At 37.8% G+C, this 20,337-nt stretch overlaps 1 protein-coding gene across 4 annotated transcripts in view; it reads right to left on the reverse strand.

The window, feature by feature from the left end:
* LOC127868799 (zinc finger ZZ-type and EF-hand domain-containing protein 1-like) overlaps positions 1 to 20,337 on the reverse strand; it is a 108,649-nt gene that overhangs the window by 52,751 nt on the left and 35,561 nt on the right. For all 4 annotated transcript variants that reach the window (XR_008044252.1, XM_052410874.1, XM_052410873.1 and 1 more), the window contains exons 33-43: positions 19,989 to 20,151; positions 18,906 to 19,017; positions 18,295 to 18,428; positions 17,910 to 17,992; positions 8,298 to 8,419; positions 5,737 to 5,883; positions 4,736 to 4,809; positions 4,370 to 4,435; positions 3,474 to 3,550; positions 2,460 to 2,568; positions 1,647 to 1,828 (exon numbers count right to left, since the gene is read on the reverse strand). Coding sequence is in view for 3 of the 4 variants with exons in the window: in XM_052410874.1 (XP_052266834.1) it covers positions 1,647 to 1,828; positions 2,460 to 2,568; positions 3,474 to 3,550; positions 4,370 to 4,435; positions 4,736 to 4,809; positions 5,737 to 5,883; positions 8,298 to 8,419; positions 17,910 to 17,992; positions 18,295 to 18,428; positions 18,906 to 19,017; positions 19,989 to 20,151 (1,269 nt within the window). In the remaining variant the exon portion in view is untranslated. The remainder of the gene's footprint in view (positions 1 to 1,646; positions 1,829 to 2,459; positions 2,569 to 3,473; positions 3,551 to 4,369; positions 4,436 to 4,735; positions 4,810 to 5,736; positions 5,884 to 8,297; positions 8,420 to 17,909; positions 17,993 to 18,294; positions 18,429 to 18,905; positions 19,018 to 19,988; positions 20,152 to 20,337) is intronic.

Raw genomic sequence — 20,337 nt, forward strand, 5'->3', positions numbered from 1 at the left:
GATGGGTTTGAATCTACAGCTAAGATGGGTTTGAATCTACAGCTAGGATGGGTTTGAATCTACCGATAACATGGCTTTGAATCTATAGATAAGATGGGTTTAAATCTACAGATTGGATGGGTTTGAAGCTACAGATAAGATGGGATTTAATCTTCAGCTCAAATGGGTTTGAATCTACAGCTAAGATGGGTTTGAATCTACAGATCGGATGTATTTGAATCTTCAGATCAGATGGGCTTGAATCTACAGATAAGATGGGTTTGAATCTACAGCTAAGATGGGTTTGAATCTACAGATAAGATGGTTTTGAATTTACAAACAAGCCTGGATTGAATCTACAGCTACAATAGGTTTAAATCTACAGCTCAGATGAGTTTTAATCTACAGCTAAGATGGGTTTGAATCTACACCTTTGATGGGTTTGAATCTACAGATTGGTTGGGTTTGAATCTACAAATAAGATGGGTTTGAATCTACAGATAGAATGGCTTTGAATCTACAGATAACATAGGTTTGAATCTACAGATAAGATATATTTGAATCTACAGATCAGATGGGTTTGAATCTACAGATAATATGGGTTTGAATCTACAGATAAGATGTGATTAAATCTACAGATAAGATGGGATTGAATCTATAGATCAGATGGATTTTAATTTATATAAAAGATTGGTTTGAATCTACAGATAAGATGGGATTAAATCTACAGATAAGATGGGATTGAATCTACAGATAAGATGGGTTTGAATCTACAAATAATATGGATTTGAATCTACAGCTAAGATGGGTTTGAATCTACAGATCGGATGGGTTTGAATCTACAGCTAAGATGAGTTTTAATCTACGGATAAGATGGGTTTAAAACTACAAATAAGACGGGAATGAATCTACAGCTACTATAGATTTGAATCTACAGCTAAGATGAGTTTTAATCTACAGCTAAGATGGGTTTGAATCTACAGCTTTGATGGGTTTGAATCTACAGATCGGATGGGTTTGAATCTACAAATAAGATGGTTTTGAATCTACAGATAGGATGGGTTTGAATCTACAGATAACATAGGTTTGAATCTACAGATAAGATGGATTTGAATCTACAGATCAGATGGGTTTGAATCAACATATCAGATGGGCTTGAATCTACAGATAATATGGGTTTGAATCTACAGATAAAATGGTGTTGATTCTACAGATTGGGTTGGTTTAAATCTACAGATCAGATGGATTTTAATTTATATAAAAGATTGGTTTGAATCTACATATAAGATGGGATTGAATCTACAGATAAGATGGGATTGAATCTACAGATAAGATGGGTTTGAATCTACAGATAATATGGGTTTGAATCTACAGCTAAGATGGGTTTGAATCTACAAATCGGATGGGTTTGAATCTACAGCTAAGATGAGGTTTAATCAATGGATAAGATGGGTTTGAATCTACAGCTAAGATGGGTTTGAATCTATAGATAAGATGGGTTTGAATCATAAGATAAGATGCGTTTGAATCTACAGATAAGATGGGTTTTGCAAAAGTTGTGGAGATGTTGCTAACTTTTTTGCCTTATGCATCAGAACTTCAAACCGGTCCCCATGGTATTAAAGCATTTAATTCTTAATTAAGGAGGTTCAACAGGAAACACTTACGGAACCAGCTCATGACGCTTGAACTTATGAAAGGCGTCCGTTAGTCCTCGCACCAAGGTGTAGAACCTGTTTCGGACTCGGGCTTCCAATTCTAGCCCACACCCATCCATGCCCTCCGCGTAGTGGCGCGCAAACCCATCCTGCTGACTCAGCAACTCCTGCAGGAACAAAACTACCAGGATCTGAAATGGAGCAACCAAACAGGTTTTAGCGCCTGAACGAGGAATCTGACTAGAAAATCATATGCCATTGGTAGAAAATGTGGCCTCTAGATTGTTCACAAAGCAAATGTTGATGAAGATTTAAAACAAACAACATAATAATAAGTATAACATCAGGGTGACACAATCCTGCTAGGATAGATTTAACTTTTGACGTTTTGTTCCAATTAACATCTAACTGTATCAAGTATCTAATCTGGATACGGTTCGCATTCTCAGCTTATTCCCACAATGAGATTTATCAACCTTTTAAGTTTCAAGTTCATAACTCTTTTAGTTTTCAAGATATGCTCCTGAAACAATTTAGGTACCTACATAAACAAAGGGTTATCATTGTAAAGATATGATTGCAACAGCAATGGTTCTATCGCACATTACTTCCTACAATTGATATGTATGAACCTTAACAATTTCTAATCGACAAATCTTTAAGTTTTTCAGATATGCTCAATACAAAAAACATGATGCACAAGGCGATTTTAGTATACTATCCCCCTTTTACTATGTACCTGAAAGTATAACTAGTGATCCACAGTGAAAGAGTAAAACAACATTATAACTAGTCCAAACTACCTGACTAACAGATACATACCTGGTACGGGTGGTCCTGGGACAGCATTTTAATCACCTCTGTACAGGTGGCGTACACATCAGCCATTGCTTGTGCATGGTGGCTGCGCTCCTGCAGCATGGTACACACCCTGCAAACATGGATCATAAGCATGTGAAATGACCTGTAGTAGACAAAACACACAAACAACAGATCATAGAAGGTGAAACAAGAGATTGCCAAGCAATATTGTCCCCTACCGGTGAAACTCCACCATTGTCAGATTTTTATATTTTTTTTAAATATATATTTGTTGCCATAGCATCCAGAATTCTTGACATAGGAACAAAATGAAATGACGTGCATAATCTCCATATTGCCATGTATCCATGTTTCGTGAAAAAATATGAAGAACTTTTAAAGTTATCGCAGGATCCAGAAAAGTGTGACAGACAGACTGACTGACAGACAGAGCGCAAACCATAAGTCCCCTTCGGTTTCACCGGCAGGGGACAATTACATGTATCACAGTGCATACCCTGCAAACAGAGATCATAGCAGGTGAAATGACCTGTAGGAGACTTAACACACCGAAAAACGGATTTAAGGTGAAATGACCTGTATCACAGTCTACACCCTGCAAACAGGGACCAAGGCAGAAAAAATGACCTGTAGTATGGTTACACCCTGCAAACAAGGATCAGGTCAAGTGAAATGACAGTTTCATTCCAATAAAGGTTAAGTCACCATGATGTAATGGATATGGTGTCCGCCAAGCCACCAGAAGGACATGGGTTTGATCCCCACTGTAAGAGCGTTCTTTAGATCTCCCCAAAGACACCAAGTCCTGGTTCTAGGCCCAGGAAATGGACTCAATGCATTTCAAATAAGTAGTAAGTGCTTCAAATGTAATCAAGCTAAAATAAATAGGTTTAAACTAAATAAAGATTGCAAGTTAAAAATCTCTGGTTCTTTAACATGCTTTAGCCAAGGGTGAAGATGTTCAGATGCTAAAAGAAGAAATATACCCAAGGCTAAAACGTCAAACTGACATACTTTTCTGTGCTCCATGCTGGATCTTGTAGAAACTCCAGAACAAGGCGAAATGAGGGGAACTTCTCAGATAGCTCGTGCTGCAATAAGTACAGAAACTGTTACAATAATTACAATATGTGAGAGATGTCCCATAAAAGCTGCATAATAAGATCAATTAATAAAAATACAATAAGTTTTGTAGGGTTTAATTAATACACAATTTGTAGATTACATACCAAATAAAAAATAAATATTGCTAATTATTACAGAACTATGTAAATTTGAATGACATCACTACCAATCAACAAGCGCATGCGTACATCATTTCATAACCACATGGTAAACATCAACTTATGTTAGAAAAAACACAATGTTCATGAATTGATATCTGGTATCTATATTTTTTTTATCTGTAGTGTTTTCATTGCGGAATCAGATATTAAAAATGAAACACATGTACCAGTGCTTCTTTTTTAACTGGTAAAGCTGTTTGTGACATAAATGCTGCGCTTTATCAATTAATTGCATTATTAACCGAAATTTGTGTTTAACTACACTGAATGTCAATAAATATTTTTTTACGTGAAACTGTCCCTTATACTCGTGTTGATCAAACACATAGTATTTGTTATTTAGTAATTCATATTTCTGCTCCTAATGAATAAAAATAAATGGTTAGACACTTATGATAAATTTGGTAACAAGCATGCGCCTACTAACAAAAATGTGTAGTTTGTGTACAACATTCTTCACAGTTCTCTTTCATTACTCTTTATCATTTAATACATTTTGTTGTACATGTCATAAACAAACTGATGCAAATTTTCAGCAGAGTAATGGTCTTTCAAAATCCAGCTGCTTAAAACAGACATTATAAAGAGTTACAGATTAATATACATTTTGCTTAAGTCTCTCACCTTTCCTGCCTTTGAAGACAGCCGAGACAACTTCTTGATGTTCTTCGAGAAACGCACCTTGGAGAGCTTTCAGAAGTGCAAGCATAATTAAAGATAGCATGAAGTTACACAAGCACCAAAGATATATAGATATTCATCGCAATTCAAATACATTGCAATTCAAAACATGTGATATTTAATAATATAGCCAAAACATTGTGAACATTTAAACTATTTAGTCTTTCCTTTAACAGATTTGTATGATTTGGCTGTTTTAAATCAAGTAATATTGTATCTTCCATTTCTAACAATCCTACAGTGTACTTATCAAATTAACAACACTTAACAATAAATTCAAACTGTGTTATGGTCCAAAGATTGTGATACCTCATGCTTAATCTGTGTCTTAGTCAGCCCAGAAAATTTCAGTAAAAACAATGCTTTCTCCTTGCAGATCAAAACTGAAAGCAGAAATGTCATACATATACAAATGATCAAATTATGATTTTGTAATTACATACTTCTTTACTCTAGTCAATATTAATTTTATAAGTTAGCATACAACCAAGGATACAAAGAGTTCGGAAGTCGGCTATAGATGCCCCCCCCAGGGCCTGGACACCCAGCACTCAATCCTTTGATGACATATTGAACAGAAACCAATTTAACACTTAAAAGTCACATTGACCTTGACCTTTAAAAAAGTGACCCCAATTTCAATAGGGGTCATCTACTGTCCAAGGCCAATGCATATGTGAAGTATCAAGCCAATTGGTAAATTCTTGATGAGTTATTGATCTGAAACGATTTTTAACACTTATTGTGACTTTGACCTAGTGACCCCAACTTCAAGAGACTTCATCTACTGTCCATGGCCAATGCAAATGGTAAGTATCAAGCCAATCGGTCAAATTGTTGACGAGTTTTTGATCGGAAATTAACTGGTATACCGACAAACCCACGGACGGAGCTCTGAAACACTACACTGCTACTGGTGATTAAAAGAAAACTTGCATTCAGTTTTATATGACATAAATGACACATGTGGCCATTGTGAGCCACACATCACAAAATTAAATATATATTCTAACGTCACATGTAAAATATACATTTTTACTGCAAACGATCCTCTTTTAACAATTCTACTTATTATTTTTCTTATTGACTTTGATTTTTTTTTTTAAGACGCAAAAAAACATCAAAGAATTGGCTAAATAAAAAGCATCATAATAATAAGCTTTATTCGTTTTCAATATTTGAAAATGAAGCACATTTTCATACTATCTCGGGACAATACTTCCAAGTGAACTCTTTTCTTCTTTTTTTGATACAAATTTCTAACAGTATACTAAAATTAAATTTCAAAACGTAATGAGCTGCAAGCCAACCTGGATCAGTCTTGTCATCTAGGTCTCCAGTCTGACTCTCAGCTACAAGTTTTTGCCTCTGCTGGACCAGAGTCGCCCGCATGCCTTCCGCTGCATTGTACGCCTGAATGAGGCCATCTGATATCGACCCTTCCCTGCCCCCTAACACTGAAGGGGAACAACACCTGTGTTGCTTCAAACTGGCTAGCATTGCAAGAGAGATACAGATAAAAAATATTAAATCAAGGTTCCAGGGACTCAGCATGACAAATGAAGATACTAATCTAAAAATGCTGTATGAATGGAAAATTCCTGTTTGTAAAATGTGTACATTTGTTAACCACTACCTCAATCCATTCAAACCACACTTAACTCCCAATAGTTTGCTAGACTGGATCCAAGCCACAAGACCATGTTATAAACAAAATGCGTTATACTTTCAGAGGGCATATATTATAACCATGCTGTTAATATGTATCAATGTGATTTGCCAACACTGTCAAGTTTACAATAAGGTTTGATGATGTGAGTGTTGGATGAAAGAATAAACGCTTTAGTGTAAGTGGCATTGATGTAAACCTAACAGTCAAATAGGGTTAACCAAGAACATTAACCTTATGAACTAGTCCAAAAGTAGTTAAATGTCAAGGTAAACATGAGATCAGTTGATAAGAGTAAGTTGAGTGTCCATAAATAAAATAAATGCAAGAATTGAAATGTAGTTGCAAGCAAATTGACATTAGGCAAAACTTGCAATTTTGTGTTAATAAAGAAGTTAGTCCTTTTAAGTCTTAGTCCAAAAAAAGGTCAAAGCCATGGTCAAAATGAGGTAAAGGGTGATGTGTGTGTGTTGATAGTTTTCATAGACATCATCCATGAAAGTATAAAAGCTTTGCAGAGTGTGGCATGGATAAAAGACAAAGCGTATCATTTGAGTTAACTAAGAATTTATTTAAAACTTCTGACTTAGTCCTAAGTAAAGTAGGTCAATGTTTAGATGACAAGAGCACCGTATAACGGGTGCCACGCTCGGCTGTGAAAGCTTGTCAGAGTTTTTTTTTTTTTTTTAGAGGTCAGAGTGACCTTGACCTTTGACCTAGTGACCCAAAATAGGTGTGGCATGTAGAACTTATCAAGGTGCATCTACATATGAAGATTCAAAGTTTTAGGTGGAAGCACTGTGATGTTAGAGGCAAAGTTAAAGTTTTATATTAGAGGTCACAGTGACCTTGACCTTTGACCTAGTGACCCAAAAATGGGTGTGGCGTGTAGAACTCATCAAGGTGCATGTACATATGAAGTTTCAAAGTTATAGGTGGAAGCACTATGATGTTAGAAGCAAAGTTAAAGTTTTATATTAGAGGTCACAGTGACCTTGACCTTTGACCTAGTGACCCAAAAATTGGAGTGGCGTGTAGAACTCATCAAGGTGCATGTACATATGAAGTTTCAAAGTTGTAGGTGGAAGCACTGTGATGTTAGAGGCAAAGTTAAAGTTTTATATTAGAGGTCACAGTGACCTTGACCTTAGACCTAGTGACCCAAAAATGGGTGTGGCATGTAGAACTCATCAAGGTGCATGTACATATGAAGTTTCAAAATTGTAGGTGGAAGCACTATGATGTTAGAGGCAAAGTTAAAGTTTTATATTAGAGGTCACAGTGACCTTTGACCTAGTGACCCAAAAATGGGTGTGGCGTGTAGAACTCATCAAAGTGCATGTACATATGAAGTTTCAAAGTTGTAGGTGGAAGCACTTTAATTTTAGAGCCCATGTAAAGGTTTTAGCACGACGCCCCGACGGCGGAAGTCGGACGGCGAAGAGGCTATGACAATACCTCGGAGTTTTCTCCGAAAACAGCTGAGCTAAAAATGAGGTCAGGTGAAAAAGAGGTGTTGAGAGTGATCATAGACAGCCTCAATGCAAGGATAAACATTGTGTGTAGCAAGGGATATTAATGTTATACTAAACATGTCAATTAAGGTTGACCATGAATTTGAACATTCTTTATTAATAAATAATAGGTCAATTTCAAGATCAAAATGAGGCCAGATGATGCAGAAGTGCTTACAGTGCTCAAATATAACATTGATCAATTTATCAAACCATTGTAGCAAGTGGTATTGATGTCATACAAAATGTGTCAACTAGGGTTAACAGCATACGGATGGAATATCAGACAGACCAATAGCTGCATGCCTCCTTGCATAAGTAGATGAATAAAATGTGGTCCCAAAAAGCATGGACATTTTTCAACACAAGTGCATGGCCGAAACAATACCGTTCAAGAGACAGCTTACTCCATGATGATATTACAAAGTGAAAAGATTTACAAACAAATTTTACCTTTGACCTTAAAATATGTCTATGACCTCAGAGGTAGAAAGACAGGTGTAACATGTGAGATATGCTATTCACAGAGTGGTCTTTTGTAGTAATTGATTTGTAAATTGCATGATGAATGATAAAAGTTTCTGCCGAGATAAGCCATTTTAACCCACAATTAATATTTGACCTCTAAGCATGATCCCCACCTTTGATGTACAAAGATGGGTGTATCACATATATACTATGTACAAACCATATTTCTCTAGATCGTCTCTGAGCTGCTGGGTATGCCAGACTAGGGCAGCAAACACTACAAGCACTGCCTCCCCTACCGCCTCACTCCCAATGGGCAACACCTTGCACTGTTCTTTACACCTGAATGCATACAAACAATGAGCTAAAGCTTTTGAAATATGTTAACATCAACTGCACACATCTTTTTTTCTTTATTTCTACACAGTTTTGTTCATGGGTATCTTTCATGACTTCAATAGCAGCCTAACAGAGATTAAGTGTCATGTAATTTATAAATGAATTCATTATGATAATTTATTTATTCTTATTTAAAATATTCATATATTACAGTGTTTGGTTACTGTTGGCAAGCTATGTTATTTCGAGACACCATAAAACAACAGAAACTAGAGCTCAACTGAATGTACAAACAAGATTTGTCCAAAGACAGCACCCTCAACTTTTCGTCCGCTTTAATAGTATAATGTACATTCTAACACGGCATGTGCCAAATTTCATACAAACAAAGAAGAACTTTCGGCCGTGGGTTATTCGCACACAAGATTTAATCCCTACGCATCAAAACTTCCAGCTGTGGGTTATTCGACAACAAACTATAACGTACACAAATTATTTCTTAATTTTCTTTCAGTCATCTGATATAATGATCACAAACAGATATCTGATGTTAAATGTCTCTGTTTTATAGGTTATGTAAACCAAAAGCAGTAAAATTATAAATGAAAACAAGAAATGTGACCATGCCAAGCATATAGTTTGTCAACTTTTTACCTTTTAATTTACTAAAATGCAATAAACTTTTAGCAAGGGCTGCATCTAAACTACCTAAGCACTTTTAATAATAACAACACAATACCTCGATCAATATTATAGATACATGTATTGTAAAACAATGACCTAGACCACACTGGTGCAATCCCGCCCTAGCTCTGCACGACAGCTACCAACAAACAAAATTAAAGCACAATACCTCCATCAAAACAAGTTATTTAGAGCAATCTCTTTTTTTCTATTTTTAAGTAACAGTGACCTCTAACCAATCGCCCAAAATAAAATGTCTCTCTAGTATCAGCCTGTACCCTAAATACGCAAACAATTAAAGAACAATATCTCCTATTAAAGTTATTATGCAAATTATTTTTCTATTTGTAGCAAGTGACTTCCAGATTGATCCATCTGCATAAAAGCTTGAGACAGGAATGGTTGAATGCAAACATTGACCTGCAAAAAGTACCATAAGAGGCATAAGTCTGCTAAATTGCAGGGTCAGAGTTAGGGGCTTGGTCTGTGACCTCGCATGATGATAAAAAAAAAAACAACATGTGTTAAGTTTCAATTGAACATCTTCAGTTGTAACTGAGATGTACTTGTTGCGTGCAATATGTAACCTAAATTTACACTAACATACAAACCTTATCCACACTTTTCTAGGCCCAAAAAGGGGCATAATCATGCTTAAAGGCGTTATAGAGATATGGAGGAGTTGCACACACACACACACTTTGACACGATTTTATAAGTACAACAAGATATGTGTTTGTCAGAAACACCATGTCCCCTTTTGCGCCGCTTTGAAGCTATATATTTGACCTTTGACCTTGAAAAATGACCTTGACCTTTCACCACTCAAAATGTGCAGCTCCATGAGATACACATGCATGCCAAATATCAAGTTACTATCTTCAATATTGCAAAAGTTATTGCAAAATGTTAAAGTTTGACTACACAAACCAACTAAAAAACCAACAAACCAACAGACAGGGCAAAAACAATATGTCCCCCACTATAGTGGTGGGGGACATAACAAAATGCATCATTCTGCTAAAGTTATGGTTGAAGTTTCAAACTGTAGTAGAAACAGTGATATTGAGATGTTGCCCTTTTACCTTAACCAGAGTGTAGTGCTGACACCAACATTTAGATGATCTAAAAACAAATTTTTTAAATAAAATTCATTTTAATTATTAAATACTTACCTGTTATCGTATGCTTCTACTTTCCAAGGGGAAATAACTCATCCGCAATTTTAACTGTGAATCCGCCACCTCAATACCGTAATACAGGCCAGGTTAAACATAGTGCAATGCAACCTAGCCAAAATTCGGTAACCAACCCTCAATATTCTTTCAATATATATACACAAATATTAATGGAATAGCGGGGTGGGAGGTGGGACTTACCGATAACAGGTAAGTATTTAATAATTAAAATGAATTTTATTTAAAAAAAATTGTTTTAATGTCATAAATACTGACCTGTTATCTCATGCTGATTTTGCAGCTGAGGTGGGAAGGTTCGTATATATTTTCCCAACACAGTAGAACCCATAAACAGGGTTATCAGCTAATGATTGCAAAACCCTAAACAAGGGTTATCAAGTAATCTTCGTTAAAACGGTATTAATTATGACTTCTCGGACAGAGTAATATGTCTATGTCGTAAAGAAGACACTACCGTTAGTGAAACCACAACAAGCCCAAACATATACAAATTGTATTGTTGGCACTTCAGAAAACGAAGATAAAAAGATGACAAAGGTGGTCGGATTCCTCCAGTAAACAGCTTAGAGCATGTCAAAAAGTGGGGTGTGATTAATATATGCCCACAAAACAGACAGAGCTCTTAATTCATGCGGTCAGATCCTTAAAAGGAATGAGTCCTTAGATAGGATAAGAGTAACTTTCCTTTGTCGAGGTGTAACCCCGAGAAATAGAAACCGCAGACACATCTACCCCCCCCCTTTTTGGGGGAAATGAAGAGTGTCTTTTGAGAACCTCGAATGGACTTCCGACTAACACTGCTGAGATAGAACTTCAAAGCCCTGATTGCCCAAAGAAGTTTATCCTCATCTTCATGACTACCAGTTTAAGAAAAACTTGGAAACTTGAAGGTAGAATCCATATAGAGGACTTGATATTAAGCAAGGAATCCTGGCTGACACAACAAAGTGAAAACGACAATAGATCCAACTGGAATTGGTCGTATTCAACAGAAAAAGCATGAATTTCACTTCTCCGTATGGTAAAAGCCATAATAAGAAGGAAAACCGTCTAAAAATTATATTGGAACTGTTAATAAGCCTGATGAAAAAGGTTCATAGGGAGCTCATTAAGCATCCCAACATGTAACACAAGTCAAAACCGCTTAAGAAGGTAAAGGAACGAAAAACATAGTGTTGACGTTCCATAGTTTGGATCAGTTACAAAATAGGTAAGACAGCACAGAGTTGCGATGACTTACACAAAACAAGGTATACGAAAGCATAATCTCTATCCTTTGATGAAGAAAAGAACAAATTTCTTATCATCAAGAAAAAGATGAGAAAAACCTCTATGTATCTAGCAGAGTGATTAAGGTAATAACTATGCTCTCGAATACCCAGTCAAAAATGAATTTCCATAGAACCTTTATACAGTTCTGATGGAATTATCCTTGCACAAGTAACAAGGATTGAAAATCTAACAGAAAAACGTTCTTCTGTAGAGATAACTAACAGTAAATAATGGCCAGACATGTAGTGGCACATGTTTGGATCAGTAAAAATATGTCTCTTTGAGATATGATATTTGACCTGTGAAGAAGTTTCCTGAAAATAATTGTACAGGAGACTTAAAAGGTCGTAGAACCATAATCCCATGGTTCATTTAGTATATTGCATGAAATTATGGCAAAAACTCAGTTATTGCAAAACTCACCAAGAAGGCAAGATATTCCAGTTTATGTCAATGGACGAATGTATAACAATCGCACACCCTGCTGGATCGATTTCTGTGAACTGCATTATTGACGTTGTTCAGCATACCGGTATATACAGTCCACTCTCGTTATCTCGACATCGGATATCTCAATATTCTCAATATGTCGAAGTAAGCTCAATGTCCCATTTTTTTTCCCTTCTTTATCTATATAAATAAACATCGCTTATCTCGATTTTTGTTATGTCGAATAATTCGATATGTCGATATAAAATTTTGTCCCGAGTCCCGATTTACCATGTATTTACTGTGGTTTATCTCGAAGTGCGAATAACTTTTCCAGTGTCAGCAAAAGGTGAGAAACTTTTTCTTTGATACTTCACCGTCCCGCTTCGACCGGCTGCTCCCGATACTGTGCGGTAGGAAATTGATCCGTTAATTGCATCAATGATCACACGTGTGTAATGTCGTTAGCCATTAACACTTGATTAAGGCCTGTCACTTAAAGTGTCACTTTAACATCAATTAACTACAATTAATACACAGCCTGCCGAAAGGCCGAAAGACTAATTGTTTTTACAAACAACATTCCAAAATGCATTGAGTTATATTTTTGCGTATATACACCGTCGTTTACTCGACAGTTAAGAAAAATTATAACTGCATGTGTTCATGCAATTCTGTAATACTTAAAACGTCATTTTAAGCATTTAAATAGCAAAATTAATTGTGCCTCGTAAAACGCGTATATATCAGGAAGAGAGTATTATGCCACACGGTGACGGCTTTAGTTAGATCATTTAGCAGGTATTAAGATGTTAAAAACAAGGTAAATTTTCGTCTCTTTTTTCTTTGAAAACGCCTAATCGGATATCTCGAACTCTCGTTATCTCGATATTTTTTCTTGTTCCCGCCGACTTCGAGATAACGAGAGTGGACTGTACTGCGATATACGATCGCATAACGCTAATTACTAGCGTTTGATGATAAACAACATTCTTTGATATACTATGTACACCATGCAACTTCACTGCGGCGCATGCGCAATTACATTATTTGAACCCAACGGAAAAATAATTCGAAAGAAAGAACTGCAGGAGAAAATGTCCAACAGGGCGTTGAGACGACCTGGTATGAGTAAGATGATAGAGAAAATTTGTTGTTCTTGCAAAGAACGAATAAGCTCCTGATTTCCAGTTACAACAAGTGATAATATGATCACCTCCGTGTCTGTAAGTAAACCACGACCTATGTGTGATAGTTGAAACCATCACAAAGGAATCGTGAAAATGTGTTGTAAATGAAAAACAGCTAAAAAGAATTTTCACTTTTCAAGATGTAGATGTGCAGGTGATATTCATTAGGATACCACATAATTTAGAAAATCAAGATACGTTGTTCTATGTGATCGTCCATAACCTTCTCTGCTCACATCTGTATAAGATGTAAGGAAGGTTGTGGTAGAATAAACTATATTCTTGCCAAGATAATCTTCTAGTCTAGACACCACTGAATAGTGGTAAATAATGACAAAAAGATGGAAATCTGTGTCATTGAATAATCCCGAGATTAATACAATTAATTTAAAAATAAAGCTGAAACGGACGTAAGAAAAGACGTCTCAGCAGAAGGACCGGTGACCGGACTGGTAAATACCGACCTGTGACCGGAACCATTTGTCAAGGATGGGTGGGCAAAGAAACCACGGCAAGCAGAACTTTCCCACTCCAAACACACTTGAAAATTGGTAGAATAGGACAGTGTTTAACACTTATAAGTTTATGACCTATCTACAGAATATAGCCTCTTCTTGAACCAATAACAGGCGCCTTTAAAATCCTGGATAATACAGGTCATGAAGTCATCAATTTGCATAGTACTGAAATATGATTGACAGTGGTACCTCCGGAATCGGAGGTGTGATGGCAGAAAAAGGTGAAAACCCTAGGAGTAACCTTAAGGGGGTCCAGGCTTGCCGGTAGAATGCATGGAAGTCTTAAATTCTGACTTGATTAATCCATTTACTTCAAGACTCCTAACCGGGACGATTTCGAAAGGAATACGACCAGTTATAGAAAGACAGCCTGTTATGGCCAGAAGTGTAATAGAAGAATAACTTTAAGATGAGGTCCCTCCAGATCCTAGGATCTAAGATCTGAGTTCAATAGGTCCTAAGCCATCTACAAGACTGTAGCCGCTATGCAGTCAATCTGATAGGCAATCCTATGTATCAGAACTCTTGTTGATTCCAGTAGCTTGAAAATATGCACTGTGGTAGGAGCAATAGAAAAGCAGAAGTCTATACAAAATGTCGTCTTGCTAATCCTGCTAGCGTCATTAATGTGTCCCAACTGTTCCATGACACTGACTGCAAAGTCTGTAGCCGACAGGTAAAGGCGGTTAAAACAATTCATCCTTTGGGTCTCGAACATAAATTAATAGAGGTCAAATAGTAATGTTCGACCTCAATGCTAGTCTCCGAGCCCACTTCAGCCGATCTATCTGCAAGACCAGTAGTCTGCATGTAGCCGGTTGAGATAGAAGTACAAATAACAGATATAGCATGATTTGGTAACCGTCGCCAGTAGAACATCAGTATTGAAAAACACAACAAGGGACAAAATTGTCACAAAACCAGGTTTTCATTGTGAAAAAAAAATCTGATAAAGGGAGAAAACTCAAACTGAACTTTTGAAATGAACAAACAAAATTAACCCCCTTTGTAAGTTTGTTTTTAAAAAAAATCTATTTTTAGTCGTGGCGACCTTGACATTGGAGATATTGACGTGATTCTTTCGTGCGACACACCGTCCCATGATGGTGAACAAATGTGCCAAATGATTTTAAAATCTCACAATGAATGACATAGTTATGGCCAGGACAAGCTCATTTATGGCCATTTTTGACCTTTGAACTCAAAGTGTGACCTTGACCTTGGAGATATCGACGTAATTATTTCGCGCGACACACCGTCCAATGATGGTGAACAAATGTGCCAAATGATTTTAAAATCTGACAATGAACGACATAGTTATGGCCCGGACAAGCTTGTTCCGCCAGCCCGCCAGCCAGCCCGCCAGCCAGCCAGCCCGCCCGCATTCGCCAATCTAATAACCAGTTTTTTCCTTCAGAAAACCTGGTTAAAAAGTCATGTAGATTGTTGAATCAATAAAATATAGTATTCAATACAATCATAGCCAGGGGTATACAACTAGGTAATGTAGACGATACCCGTGATACTAAAAATTGACCGATGAAAACACAGTGGAATACCGGTAATTGGTAACTGGTGACCGAACCAGACCGGACAATGACCGGTAACTGTAGCCAGGTGAACGGACCAGTCATAATATGACCGGTGACGTTACCAGTTAAAGACCGAAAAATGGTGGAATCCATATGGTCTGATATCAATGTCAAGCACTGCTCGGAAAAGAAGATCTTGCCAAAAATCCAATCCGATGGCGATGACATCACTTATTCTGACCGGTGACCAGTGATCGGTGATATGACCGATGAATGGTGACCGATGTCCGGTGATCGGGACCGGTATAATATAACTGTGTCAGAATGGAAATATCTGAGGCAGAAGAATGACCATCCACGAAGTCATCTGATAATGTTAACCGGAAAACAACGGTAGATTATCAGTATTAATGGGCATAAGTGTCCTTGTAGTCGTAGTGGAGAAAAGAACAGCTTATCCCGAAGCCTGAAAGTTAAACGAAATAGTGTTCTTATACAACTACGGCTCGGTGACTGCAACATGTGTGGATGCCATAAGAAAAACCATCACACGTGGACTGGAGACATGATATTCCTAAAGGAATAAAATGGAGAACGTCGATATGACCAGTAGGTTCATTAACGCCTACGTGAGAAGTGGCGACATCCATATAACTGCGATGCCGAAATATTGTTCGGCTACGCTGGAAATATTGTCTTCTACAATATTGTCTCCGTGAGCATTGACGTGATCGCTTACGAGCGTATAAACGCCGATAACTGCTCAATGAAGGAGAGGTATGTTCGATAACTATCCTGTTGCTCAATGAAGTCCGCTGATGTCTACGTGAAGGTTGACGACGTCCTTGTTTCCTGCGATGTCGAGATCAGGATCGGCTGCGCTGTCGAGATGTGGATTGGCTGCGATGAGACCGAGATCTTCTAGAATAACGTCTCTGTGAGTGACGACGTGATCACTTACGAGAGCCGTGACGATGAGAACTGCTCGACGAAGAAGAGCGTGTCCAATGTCTACTCCTTGATGAAGACGATGTATTCGACGACGAATAGGAGAATAATTCAATGAAGAAGACCGAGTTCTTCTTCTTGACCGGTGACTGGTGTTATCGGTGGCAGGCCTAACTGATGACTGTTGACCGGTGTCCGGACCGGTGATCAATGACCAGACCGGTGACCGGACCGGACTGGTGACATGACCGGACCGGTGACATGACCGGACTGGTGATCAATGACCGGACCGGACCGGTGACATGACCGGACCAGTGACCGGACCCGACACATGACCGGTGACCAGACCGGTGACCTGACCAGTGACCGGACCGGTAATCAATGACCGGACCGGTGACATGACCGGACCGGTGACATGACCGGTGACCGGACCGGTGATCAATGACCGGACCGGACCGGTGACATGACCGGTGACCGGCCGGTCAGACATCGATCAAAGGTCCGTAATTAACGTCCCCGGTGATGTACCGGTCATATCATGACCAGTGTTGTCACCAGATAATGCCCGTATGGCGGATGCCAAATGGTCCGGCATTGGTTGATGTCCTTGACCAATGCCATCGGGCAAAGACTGGCTGACGGGTGTCGCCATATGGTCTGATGTTGACCGACTGTCTTAGAGACTTAGCATAGTACGGTCGCGATCGTGCCCGATACCCGGTGACTGATACTGCAACTATCATCCATGATCTGCGAAGTCACCGGGTATTTATCCACTCTTGTTTCTGCGACCATCATGTAGTCGAATATATGAAAAACAAGAGCAAAGCATATTCAACCATAAACTGGTCACAAACCAGATTATCATACGGCACATAAAATCATTATTTGACCATAATGAAAATTATAATAATACTGCCGTAGATCATAAATTAAACAAAAGTTTAATTCAAAACAAATGAACAATAAAATGACGATCAATTAGATTGTCATACGGAACGTTAAAATCATTATTGCACACAATGGCAAATGATAAACAATCTGTCAATAGAAGAACACGCTATGCACGATCTCGTAACACATTAGAAGAACATGCTTTGCACGTTCTAGCAATGTATTAGAAGAGCACGTTTTGCACGTGGTCGTTCGCGCCTGAAAACACCCAGCATGGTTGAAATAAACCATTGTTCGATAAAAACAAGCATGGCTTACCTTTTACAAATGAAACAAAATCCATTAAATCCACACAAATTAATCCGAATGAGAAATAAAAAGATAAATAACATAATTTATCTATTCAAAACCCCAATCAACCAAGTTAAAAACAATATTTTAATTCAGAGCCGTAAAAGACACGTATACACCTGGTTGATCCGGAAAGAATATTGAGGGTTGGTTACCGATTTTTGGCTAGGTTGCATTGCACTATGTTTAACCTGGCCTGTATTACGGTATTGAGGTGGCGGATTCCCAGTTAAAATTCCGGATGAGTTATTTCCCCTTGGAAAGTATAAGCATACGATAACAGGTCAGTATTTATGACATTAAAACAGACCTAAACTAAGAGAAATGTCTACAATTATGAGTAATTATAGCATACGTGCTCAAACATCTAAAGTAAAAACACATCCTAAAACAAACATGTGGTAAACATGAACATTGAACAAAAGCACACCAAACTCACAAAAGAAACAGTTAACATAAATTACATAAGTCAGTACCTGGCAAGAAATTCCTTTGTCTTGTCCATCCCACCAATGAGCTCAAGCAAGAATTCAATGGCTTCAGTTGAATCTTCAGATGCCTGGAGTCATACATGCACATTGTTAATGCTTAAGCTCAACAGAGTTGATATACATGTGAGCACACTTTTAATCCGTGATGTCTATGTCGTAAACAATATCAGGATTCTAACTTTTTGAAAGGGAAACCAGCAATGTTAAAGTACCCTCAATTAATTTTTTCAGTCTCGTCATAGTGAAAGCATGGTCCTAAATAACATAATGCAATTTACTATTTGGCAGGGTTTGTATTCATTCTTTTGAATAAAAATTAACTTGTTTTCAAAACATTTCCTTTTTATTTGAAATACTAACTACTACATACATATCTGCCTGAGAGAGATCTCTGCAGTTTGCCAATCATGAATCCGCCCCTGAACAGTGTGGCCCACAGCTCACTGCGGAGGATGTCCTGCTCTGTGGCGTCTTCAGAATCTATCAGGGGGTCCTTGGCCATGACTGCAGAGGAAACAGGACGCACTACGACGCTGTTACAAGTCAACTGCGATTAAATTCAGTCTTGGAGGTCCTGGCCAAATTTTAAACACGTTTAAAATCTGGCCACGATTTTTTGAGAGCTCACGGGTTGCAGGAATCACTTACGACTGGCCCACAACTAGCTACCAATGAGTTAGGACCTTCTCTGATTGAGCTACGAATGTACCAGACCTCAAAATATTGGAAATCGGGACAAATCGTGGGGAATCAGGTCGTAGTGGAATAACCCTATAAGCAAATCAAATTCAATTAAAGACCTTTCTTACTGGATACCAGTTTTAAAGACTTCATTTTCAATCCAAAGATACTGATGAGCAGCAAACAGCATAAAACCTGATCAGACTGCGAGTTCCAAGCAGGTTGTTTTGGTTTAACGCTGGTTGCATATAGCTATTTTCAATTAGCTTATGTGCGTGAATGGGTTCAATATTTTCCAACCTGGATTGGCATTGAGTGTGGCACCACACAGCCGTCCCATCAACTTGACAAGGCAGAGCTGTAGATCATAGGTCCAGTACAGGGGCATATCAGGGCTGCCTCTAGCTGTCACCTGAACATAAGCAAATACATTCTACTCACAGTCAACAACAAACATAAATAAGTAATGTTTATGAGAGGTGTGGTTTAATGAAATTAAAGTCCACGTCCCGAGACTTTACAGGTATCTAACTTTAGTAAGATATGGAAACAAACTTGAAAAACTTCTTTTTGTACCTCAAGTTGTAATTTAATGTTAGAAATGTCTGTACATTACTTATGCAACCCCTGCACTCACTAAAACTTTCCATGCAAAATGGTTTCAATCTCCCAACAGTTACAGATCAGCAAGCAAAACAAATCAAGTAATGGGTAAGGAATCTTGCTGGACAAGTTTTAATTTTAAAACACCATAAGAGGATTATATTCCTAAACAAATCTACTCCATAATATATCTAATTATTTGAGTATACAGTGTCACATGTGTTTATAAATCACATCTTAAAGTCTTCTTAAAGGATTTTTTTTGTGGGAGTCATTATAATTAAAATCACTATTGTAGCATTCTATTTTCATGTACAAGCTGCTTTGACCTTTAACATGTTAACCTTAAAATCAATATATGTCTTCCTATGATCCCTGGTCACCATCATACTTACCCGTACTTGAATGATCATAGATATTGTGCAGAAACGTAATAAAGTATGAACCAACAAATCGACCATCTAACCGTACGATGTACAGATGCAAAACAATATTCCCCTGCTTTTTCACAGGGACTATAAAAGATATTCATAAAGACAACACAAAGCTGAGCAGGCTGACCAGTAAAGCACTCCCTACGGTAACAGTTGTTTTATATGGCTAACAAACTGAAATCAATTTCTAAGAGCTGAACATCTTTGAATGCATGCCGTTTTAAAATTAAAAAGTATTTTTAACACAGAACATACACTTCTGCTAATATTTACATACACAGAATGTTCAACCATCAAATCTCTAAATGAGATGAAACCAACATGAAATTATAGTCGTCGAGCAAACCTTGAACTTGTATCCCCACTCGTTGTTGCTGCTGTCCGAATGGAAGAGGAAGTGTACGTGAGGCCCCTGAAACTGGATGGTCTTGGGCCACTTGGGATTGCCAACCGCCTGGTCAAACTTCATCTGCTGACCCTTGGCATCAGTGAACATCAGGTAATCATACCTGCATATAGACAACAAAGCTTAGTTTATCCATGGAGAAATTTATCTGGCTATTATGCATGCATATAGACATATAAGGAAATGTCACCTGCCTGTAAACACATCAAGATATCATACCTGCATATCAACACATCAGGTTGCCCAATGATTTTTAAAGTCAAGTTTTGCCAAACATTCACCCTGATAA

This window comes from Dreissena polymorpha, chromosome 2, assembly GCF_020536995.1.
Source record: "Dreissena polymorpha isolate Duluth1 chromosome 2, UMN_Dpol_1.0, whole genome shotgun sequence".
NCBI lineage: Eukaryota > Metazoa > Mollusca > Bivalvia > Myida > Dreissenidae > Dreissena > Dreissena polymorpha.